General features: G+C 34.0%; 1 protein-coding gene across 3 annotated transcripts; it reads right to left on the bottom strand.

Moving 5' to 3' along the window:
- Nucleotides 1–3495: 3495 nt before the first annotated feature.
- Nucleotides 3496–8589, bottom strand: LOC107816798 (cation/H(+) antiporter 18-like). Of its 3 annotated transcripts, none has more exons than XM_075231197.1 (4): nucleotides 8316–8589; nucleotides 6154–6408; nucleotides 4900–5901; nucleotides 3496–4807 (listed from the first exon to the last, which is right to left on the bottom strand). In XM_075231197.1, the coding sequence occupies exons 2-4, from the start codon at nucleotides 6349–6351 to the stop codon at nucleotides 3602–3604; spliced, it is 2406 nt and encodes an 801-aa protein (XP_075087298.1). In that variant the 5' UTR covers nucleotides 6352–6408; nucleotides 8316–8589; the 3' UTR covers nucleotides 3496–3601. The 3 variants fall into 3 exon arrangements, with proteins under 3 accessions (XP_075087298.1, XP_075087348.1, XP_075087328.1); XM_075231247.1 differs by lacking the exon at nucleotides 8316–8589 and adding an exon at nucleotides 6558–8274; XM_075231227.1 differs by lacking the exon at nucleotides 8316–8589 and having other exon boundaries at nucleotides 6154–8274.
- Between the last annotated feature and the right edge of the window lie 2215 nt (nucleotides 8590–10804).

Raw genomic sequence — 10804 nt, 5'->3', positions numbered from 1 at the left:
AAAATCTTCCTATGGCTCTTTCCCTTTTTACTTATTTTCTATGAAATTGGGTGACAGTAGTCCAAAATTGACCATTTCTTGGTTTGTTACCCGTTCATTTTATTTATTACTTTTCTTTCAAAAACGATTAATAACTTTGACAATTAAAACGTGATGAAGTAAGAGATCGACGTCATTTAGCTGTTTTCTCTAATTATGAGATTGGTTTATAAGATAATTTTTAAAAAACATATTCAACTATATATTGAATCAAATTTTACTACCATTTTCATAATTTAAGATAAGTTTTTGGTTCTATGCCTCTTACCCGCCAACTACTCAAAAATGACAAAATAATAATAATAATAATAATAATAATAATAAAAATAAAAATAATTTATGTTGCATAAGAGTTGTCTCTTAAGCAGGGGTGAAGGCAAAAGCCGAGTTTTACATTTGCTGTGGAAGTGCGAATTTTGCCGAATTCAGTAGCTTTTGCTCAAATAGTATATTTATGTTAAAAATCATTAGATATGTACACATTAAATTTAGAACTCAATCATTAACATTTGAAGTCATCGTTCTAAAATTCATAACCCAAAAGGGCGAAAGTCTGGCTCAACATCTACTCTTCAAGATTTCATTTGCTGCTAAGGTCATTTTCTGAATCTATTTATTTGTATGCCGCTGATTAAACAATTACTTAATTAACCTATAGTTTGGAAACTAGAATCAATGACTAATCAATAAACGTGTAATGGTCAAGTTTTATTTTTTTATTTATATATTTCATAATCAGTAGATCTGTAATCAATACAATTATAACACCTGCAATTTTGTAGTCAACTAATCCCTCCAATAATATTATCTTATTCCTATTAAGGTTAGGCTAATCATTTTGACTGTGCTGTGCCATATATATTTTGTCTGTAATTAGTTACTGTGTGTTTATTTTATATTTGATAGTTGTCACAATACTTTTGTACTATACATGCAAGGTTTGAGGATTTAATTCACATTCAGAATTTTGCCTAATAAGGATTATAATTTTGATTACTTCTTAACTTTTACCTAATCAGGTTTGAAACCAAATTCAGTAGAGCTAAATTTAGATTAGGTTTATTCTACGTTTCAAAATATGATTAAATCAAATCTGTCTTATTTTGAAATTTCCAAATTGAGCCAGACAAAATCCATATAACAAACCATAAGAAAACATGAGCCATTGAATTTTGGCATCTCCCATTTTCCAAAGAACATAAATCATTCAATTATATATTAAGCTTACTATTCCACTATCAACTCACCCTTTCATTATACTAAGGAGTCTTTAGAGACATTAGGATCCATTTTTTTGTCAAGTAGGTTTCAATATTGGTTAGTTATAGTTCAATATTATTAGAAAAATAAAATAGGAAAAATTATGCGATACTACAAACATATACATTGTATTTACTATTCGTAGTTATACTTTCAGAAAATTACCATTTCATAACTATATTTGAATTTTATAACAAATCCACGTGTAGTACTGAAACAAAAGATTAGTTGTTTTAAACGAAACAAGAGAGCAACAAGCTCTCATAGCTTAATTAGTTGATTAATTAGAGTGCCTGCTTATTAAGCTTAAGTCTTGAGTTTGACTCTCAATGAGAGCATTCTATCTTTCTGTATTTAATTATATATTTTGCCTTGGTTATATTCGTTGCACGAACGAATACAGTTGATACAAGTTATATTCGTTGCGCGAACGAATGCAGTTGACACATGATGTACTAGAGTTACGTATGATAATTAGGCTCTAAACAAATTCTTCAAGAAAATAATCTTCATTATCATCCAAACAATATCATGGGAATTGACCTTGGAGCAAGGGTAAAGTTGCCTTTGTATGACCTTATAGGGCACAAGTTCAAATGGTGGATCAACCACTATATTTGTGTTAGGGTAGGCTGCCTACATCACATCCTCTTGGGCGGCGATCCTTCCGCAAACCTTACGTGAATGCGAAATACTTTGTGCGCCGAGTTGCCCTTTATCCCAACAATATCATGGATTCAATCATTATGCTACTATTCTACAATAAGTTCAACCTTTCATTATGCTTAGGAGATGAATCATTTTATTTCTCAAGACTTTTGAGAGACTATAGGAACCAATCATTGTTAAGTAGGGTTTCCATATATTAGCTAATTCAAAATTATTAGAAATAAATTAAGGCCATAAAGTCAGCACTAATGTCGCTTAGTAGTAATTAAATTCAGAGCATGATGTATTATTTGTGAAAAAGTTGATCTTTCGGCGATTCCTCTAGTTTTATGTTGTGGGTCAAAATAATTATGCCAAAGAAAAAATGCTTGCAAATCAGTTGAAGATACGTGTTAGCAAACAAAATACACGTTTAATTGTTGTCTATTTGCTTTAATCAAATCTTTCATTTGTACATTTTAACAAAAACTGTCGTTGAAATGACCTAAAAATGACCAAGTCACAAATCTTTATCGTTTTGCATTTTACAATATGGGGTTCAACGAAAAACACCAGATCAATTAGGTTGAGTTACTTCAAAGAGCTTTATCATCCCCCCCCCCCCCCCCTCAAACCAAAAAAAAAAAAGAAGTTGAATCCAAAATAAGTTTCCTTTAAAAAAATTGAAACACTAATTAAAATAATTAGTTAATAGCATTAATCATAATATTTATACTAAATTACCTGTTATTTCTCCTCAAATTACCTTTTAAATATCTTCATACATTTTAGAAGATTATATACATAATCTATTCGAGAAGGGGTAAATTAGGAGAAGTATTTTATATATTTCTGGTTTTTTTTTTAATGCGACACTTATTTTGGACCAAATTAGACACCAATAACCTTTTGATAACTGGAGTTTGAATTTGTGAAATTTTGATTCGAATTATTACCTGTCTCGTGAGATTTTAGGGTCCGGTTCATAGTTTATTACGTTGGATTGGACACATCGAAAATTGTCAACTGTACCTTTCTATGATGACGAAATTACTTTATAAAGACCAGAGTTTTTCCATTCTGGTAATGTGGTGGGCCAAGCAACACGAATATTGTTTTGCTTTTACAAAAGGAGGCTTATTTTGAACTAAAAACGACAACTCGGTGCACAAGATATTCACGCAGGATCCGGAAATGTACCCCACCTAAAGTGTGTGATATAGACCGCCTACCTTAATTCAAGTATTAGTCGCTGCTTCCACGGCTCGAAACTGTGATCTATGGGTCATACGGAGAGACAACTTTACCGTTGCTCCAAGAACTGTCGGCGAAAAATAAAATAAGCCATTGTACCATGATATATTTTGGATAATCTGCTCCGTACACTTGCTGAACTTCGACTGTGTTAAAAAAATCTAGCAATTGTGCCATTCTCTGTGTTTTGATGAAAATCTTCATAGAAACTTTAACATTCTGCAGCTTTACATAACATGATAACAAGATTAATGCAGAAAGTAACAATGAGGGAATGCCAAAGATATATATATGTACACATAAACTTTCTTTATTTGGTAATTCCCTCTTTTCTATTATTGTACACTGTGAACTTGTGAAAACTTTGTGAAAATACGACTGAGTTACTATTTTCAATGTTTTAGTTGGATTCATTTCCTTCTGATGATTCTCCTTCCTCCAAAGAACTCAATGAGTCTTGAGATAATTGGCTGCGATATTGCTGCACCACCAAAACAGATGCTGTTGTTGAAAATTCAGAGGATATTAACAAGTTTCCTATAGGCCCCAATTCTGGACATTCACTCTTTTTATTCAATGCTGCAACCACTTGACCTTCAGGCATTCTTCCAACTAAAAAAAGATTGCACCTGTTATATGTCTTTATTGCTTCAAAAGTTTCTGCAGCATCCTTGATTGTCCTCTCTTCGTATTTGATCGATCCGTCCTTTGAGATTCTCTGTTTCAATCCGGAAAGTAACACTTCGTCGGGTTGAGCCTCGAGGCTGGAGTTCTGGTTCATGTCTATCTTGACACTGCCACCAGCAACTTCGGGGTCGACAACAAAACGTACCACGATTAGTGTGACACCGGGGTGCTCGGCCATACGCACACCATAAGCAAGTGCTTCCCGGTCATCATGGCCTCCGAAGAACAAGATTGTTATTGTGAAGTCGACATTGCTAGCAGATACATGAGATGCTCCACCGAGACCTCTATCTACCAAGATACCGACTGAACATGGTGCGTGCTGAAGAACTCTGCGGTTCACATGCCTTAGATCGGTTCTGGTTGTTTCGAAATGTCCATCAAGTCGTTGGTGCTTGTGGAATGGGAGAATTATCATGGCTACCCTCTTTCTCTCGGCGCTAGTAATAATGTCCTCGTGCATGCTATTCATGGGAGAGATTGCTGTTGTTGGTCGGATAGACACTTTGCTCAGATGCTCAAATGTTTCAAAAGCAACCACTACTTGGTTAGAATCTGTAACCTCCCCTTTATTCCAAAAGGGCAGCCCGTTCCTTTTAACCTTATGGACCATCAAGATTGCTGATGACCTTTCGGAAAGCTCCATAAGGTGCATGGCATAGACGCGAAGTCCTTCCCTCTTCTCAGTTCCTCGAGAAACTTCAATGAGATTGATCAGTGTGGGAATGTTTCTTGTGCTGTAGAAGCATGTTAGCATTCGGACTTGTTTGCTCGTGTCTTTCCTCTCTATTGTTCTATGCTTGTATTCAGTCACAGCTAGTTTAGCTGGTTTGTATATTGATATCACAATAGGAGTTGTGATGAACGTTGTGAAGAGAGCCATCAACACCATGATGGCAAATGTTTGATCATTCAGTACCTGCAAAACCGATGAGCCAAAACCATGTAAGCTTAGAGAACTAATAAACTCACGAATTCATCAAATTAGAAGTGAAGTGTGAAGAAACATACCCCTCTGTCTTTGCCAATATTAAGAACAATGAGCTCGACTAAACCTTTAGTATTCATCAAGAACCCAAGCGTCAAAGCCTCCTGCATAGGCATCTTGCAAAGGAGTGAGACGACAATGGTGCCGACAATCTTCCCGAAGCATGAGGTAAATATGACAAGAACAAGAAGACCCCATGATTGAGCCCCCTGAATAGTGGCCACATTCGTTTTCAATCCACTAGAAACAAAGTAGAGAGGAAGAAATAAACCGGATACAAGGTCCTCGACTTTTTCCACCAGTGCGCCTGCAAATGGTCCTTCCTTTGGGACAAGAACACCGAGCACAAAAGCTCCAAATAAGGCATGAATACCAATAGTATCAGTGACAAATCCTGCAGCCAAAATTGCTGCTAGTGTAGCACACACATATATCTCATCTACATGCTCACCATCCGAACAACGTCTAGCCATCCATTTGAATATAGGAGGACCAATGAATATGCAGAGTATCACAAAACCAGCCCCGCACAAAAGGACCCAAAGGGAAATAAGGGGAGAACTGGTAGTGCCTGAGAGGGCAATAGCAAGAGCAAGCAAAATCCATGCAGCCACATCATTGACTGCTGCAGCAGACATGGCCATTCGACCAACATCTGTTGTTAAAAGTTTGAGCTCAGCTAGAATACGAGCCAAAACAGGAAAGGCAGTGATAGAGAGAGCCACTCCCATGAACACCAGAAAAGGGCCTTGATTAACCCCTTTTGATATAGTAGCTCTGAGAGCAAAGGATGTTCCTATTCCTAATACAAAGGGGAGACTAATTCCAGCAACAGCAATACATAGAGCTTTCTTCCCAGTCCGACGAAGAGACTTTGGATCTAACTCCAGACCAACAAGGAAAAGAAAGAAAAGGAGGCCAAAGTTTGCTAAAGTATCCAACACTGTTAGGCTCTTTGGTGGAAATATTGTATGCAGATACTTCTCGTTGCGACCTAGAGCAGATGGACCTAGTAAAATTCCTCCCTGACAAAAACAAAAATATCCAATGTCACCTCTTTCTTGCACCAGAACTATGACTATTACTAATAGTAGTTGTTTCGATAGAGCAGTAAATCATGTGAGCAGAAATATGTAGTTGAGTTCATTAAAGAACTTTCATAACTGGAATATAACACAAATCAGTCTATCCCACAATGTTAAATGTTTCCATGCACATGGAGCCAAATGCAGTTGACTTCATTAAAGAATGAAAGCAAAAAAGCAAGAAACACTCACAATAATCTCAGCAACAACACGTGGCTGTCTCAATGGCCGAAGAAGATAGGCAAGAACACGAGTGAGAACAAGTACTAAACATATCTGTACAATGGCAAGAGGAAGTGCATAATCCAACGGATCGTCCCCTTGGAATACTCCATTAGAGGTAGCTTTCATAGGTGGTGGACATTTCAGGGGTGCTGCTGGTGTAGCCATATCTGAGCTTAGATAAAACAACTCCAAATCAACAAGAAACAGTCAAAATCTTCAAACCTGTATATCATGATCAAGTCAAAATCAATCAAACTATCTAGAATTACTTTATATAGCACATATCTTAGTCATAACCAGATTATACACAGGAACTCTATTAAAATTTTGACTGCAAAACATATAATCCTTAAGGCCATGGATTTACATACATTCCATGTGACAAGTTAATCTAATGCTCCAAAGTGCGCAGCACGTACTTCAGATGCAACTGAAATAAATATTTAAAAATGGGGTTGGTAAAATATAAATATACAAAATTCTTTTCTGTCCCACTTCAACAATGATACTTGAAAAAAGAACCCATCTTAATCTCACGATTTTTCTCTTTACAGGGGACCCAAAGCATCTAGCTAAAGTACAAATTTTAAAAAACAACTTTAGGAAAACCACATGTTGTGGTTTCAGTTTAATGCTTGAAAAAGAAACAATGGAATTATTTGAATCTATTTAAGGTACTGCAACCACTTTAAAAAGGTGCTTTTCTCGTTAAAATGATGAACACTAGTACTAAATATACACAACAAAAGTGCCACACCCCATTCAAATACTCAAAGTTTTTATTAAAAAGTGCAAACTTCCAAATTGGTTACTCCCTCCCTTTTTCCTAGTACTATAATTTCCGCGTTTCATAATAGTATGACTTTTTCAGTGCGATAAAATTTTACACCATCAATCACTAATATTAACAAAAAACCAAAATACTAAGTATGACTTGATACCTGAATATCATAATGATTAGTAATCTAGCTATTAGAACGTGAAAATAAATGAGATAACATAATTTCTGAATACGGGATCAAGAGTTCATGAGTTAACAGAAAATAAAACTCATGAGTTAACAGAAAATAAAACAATGTCAATAATTGTTATTTCGATGGAGAAGGGTAGAGGGACTGGTTCAGCATCCACCGAGTTTCTAATAGTGCGCCAATCCAACCAGTTTCTAACTGTGCGCCACTGGCTCTCGGAGATTTTCCGATTATCAAACAAAGAAATTCTTGAGCCATTTTTTGGCGTAAGTAGTTTATAAAATACACTATTTATAGGAAAATATTAAATTCATACAACATAGTGCTAGTAAAGACCAAATGAGAAAGAAAAAAAGAAACAAAGGTTATAAATGAAGCTCCTAGATCACCAGGAAAACTTATTTGACTTGTAGCCTAATGATGATGCCATAACTCCCAAAAACTCTGGACAAAATAGTAAATTAATGAAAACTCTGCACAAAATATAGTAAAATAATGGACGAAAAATGATATATTAAAAATCTGCAAAAAACTACACTCTAAAACGTGTTGTCACTTTCTGTTTCCACGAATCTCCACCTTACCATTTTGCTTCTCTGCCAACTTCTTACATTTAAGGTCCTTCAAAATTACCAAAAAATCCAAAATCACCAACCACCAAACGACAATCCTACCCCTCATTTTCCATTCAAATTTTCATAAAAAGCCAAAATCTGGGTCTTGTTCAAAATAATACAACAAGGCTTTTCGAGCTTGACGCCAAAAAAGTCAAAAATCATGCACTTAATTTGCGAAAGTATAATAACAACAATAACAACAAACCCAGTTTAATTCCATCCGTGGAATCCAGGAAGGTAGTGTGTATGCAATCTTACCCCTATTTTATAAAGGAATTTACGAAAGTGTGTGCATATATAAGAATTCAATATATAATAATATCGATAATAATGACACGTGATGTTTCTCTCTAACCTTTCATATGCACTCAATATTCACAATCTCAAACAAGTTAAAATCGACTATATATGAATTCATAATATTCACATTTCGTTGTATTCAGACCGATTTCAAATATTATTGTGCATTTAGAATTATGTAAAAGGTTTACGTACACAATAATTTTCCAGAGAAAGAACGAGAGAGAGAGAGAAAGAGAACCTGAATCTTGGAAACTTGGAGAAGTTTAAAAGAGAGATAATAATAATAATAATAATAATAATATTAATAATAATAATAATAATGAGCCTTTCACTGAATCATCCTCCTTTAGAATATAAATTTGATAGGAGGATAGGAGATAGTTAATTTTTTTTTGGTTTTTGTTTTGCGAAATAGAAAAAGAGATGAATAATATAGAAAAGAACGGAGAAGAAATGAAGAGTTCCAAAGAGTGAGGAAAGGAACGAGAAAGAGAGCACGCCCATACACTGGCCTTCGGTTCTCCGTATTTGTAGAGCCGCGAAAATGTGTGTTATTATCATTTTACCCTTGGTTTCTTTGCTTATTTACGGAAAACGCATTCAGGCGTGTGAACGTTTTTTTTTTTTTTGGAATATTTCCAAAAATAGAAGGAAATAATTTAATATTTTTAAGAAAGAATATCTGTGTACAAAACATGTTACCATGTGTGTGGAAAATTGAATTTTAAGTTTCGAAAGGGGAATAATGACAACTTCATTGAAAAAAGGGACTGAATTCAGTAACTATATCTATCGTTAAATTTTTTATCTAATATTGTCTTACTTATTAGGAAGGAAGTCTCGCTTACACCCCTGAAACTTAACGGAGTTTCAAATTAAGGTTATTTTTAAATTATAGTAAAAAATTGATAGATAAATTTGGATATCTTTTCTTAAAAATTTTGGACTTTGGAGTTCAGTCATTTAGCGATGGAGCTCCGTTAATAACATGGGCAAATATGAGACGCTACTATTAGAAATTCGACAAAAATCGATCACGATCGACTGATGGTCGGTTAAAAGCAATTTTTTGGCCAGGTTTTTAAATAAACCCCTGACTCGTACCAATTTTCGTTGGTTATTTTCGCGTGAAAATACAATTAAAGAGTATAAATAAAATAAAAGACAGTCTTAAAACAAAATGCACTAATGGTCTAGTGGTAGAATAGTATCCTGCTACAGTACAGACCCCAGTTCGATTCGCAGATGATGTATTTTTTAATTATATAATTAAAATACAAACCAACTTTGGTCGATTTTTTCGGCAATATTTTTTTTTGAATTTAATTGACTAACCAAAGTTGGTCGGTAATTTCCGACCAACTTTGATCGGTATGCTCTTCCGACCTTCAAAATACCTTCCACATAATGGTCACGTTTTGGACGGTTATTGGTCATTACCGACAAACTTTGATTGATTTTTTTTTGAACGATTTTGTCCGGATTTTTAGTAATGCCCATTGTACTATTAAGGGGTGAATGAATCAATTTTGGATTGTTGGAGCTTTTCCCTATAAAAAATGATTTCAAAAGGTTTTCAGCATCCTACGTTTGTCTTAATAATTGTAGTTTTATTTAGTTCTCTAAATGTTTAAAGCAGTTTTATTCCCCCAAAAAGCTGTTTCTGATAGGTTTTTATGAAAATTCTACCAAATAACTCGTGTTTTTTTTATTACGAGTTCGCAAAGTTTTCCACAACAGACACCTCTGCATTTCAAGTTTCGTGGTAAGTCTCATAATAATTGGCGGACGACAAAAAGTAATTATATTCACTAGTCAAATATATATATATAAAATATACATTGATTATCTATAAATATACATTTATGCATTCATATACAATATATATATATATTCGATTATTATTTTTAGGAGTGTCTATACAATAAATTTTTTCCAATTTTCTTTTACTTTTCTTTTGTTATCGTCATCCTTATTCCTTGCAAGTGTTGACGATTGGAGTTGCAAGTTTTCTTTTTCTAAACAAAACGTTGGAATTACAATACGCCACTTGCTGTTGCACATGAAAAGTCAATGAATTTTCCATTATTAGATGATCTTCAAATTAAATAATGCAATTATGTTAGTGCAATTAATTTTAAATCTTTAGAAGAAAAGTCTATGTGTTTCTTCTATGTGGATTATTCACCACATAATATAAGTTCTTATAAAAGTTTCATTATCAGTTAACCAAAATCCATGTACATATACACATATCATACATGTGTGTAATAGTGTTAATAACTAAAATGTTGAAAAGGTATTAAATAAATAAAAAAATTAGTAGTAGTAATTATATCTTCGGATTTCTTATTTTACTAATACTTGGACATATAATTTACATCAACATCCAAATACACAATGGAATCATTACGAATTTAGAATCGGTATAATTACATTTTTTTTTGGGTAAAAAATGTGGGTTTTACATAAAATTTATCATTTAACTATGGAATATGCATTTTAACTTTAATTATGATACAACAACAACAAATTCAGTATAATCACACAAATGGGATTTAGAAACGGTAATATGTACGCAGACCTTACCCCTACTTTGTGTAGGTAGAGAGGTTATTTCTGATAGATTCTCGGCTTGTAGAAAGCACGGAAAGGAAAAGAAACAGTAACAATAGCAAGATAGTGAAATAGCTAAAGCAAAATAAACAACAAATAGGACTATAAATC

The sequence above is a fragment of the Nicotiana tabacum genome, chromosome 1, assembly GCF_000715075.1.
Source record: "Nicotiana tabacum cultivar K326 chromosome 1, ASM71507v2, whole genome shotgun sequence".
NCBI classification, from domain to species: domain Eukaryota; kingdom Viridiplantae; phylum Streptophyta; class Magnoliopsida; order Solanales; family Solanaceae; genus Nicotiana; species Nicotiana tabacum.
This window is presented reverse-complemented; position numbering and strand designations above follow the sequence as displayed.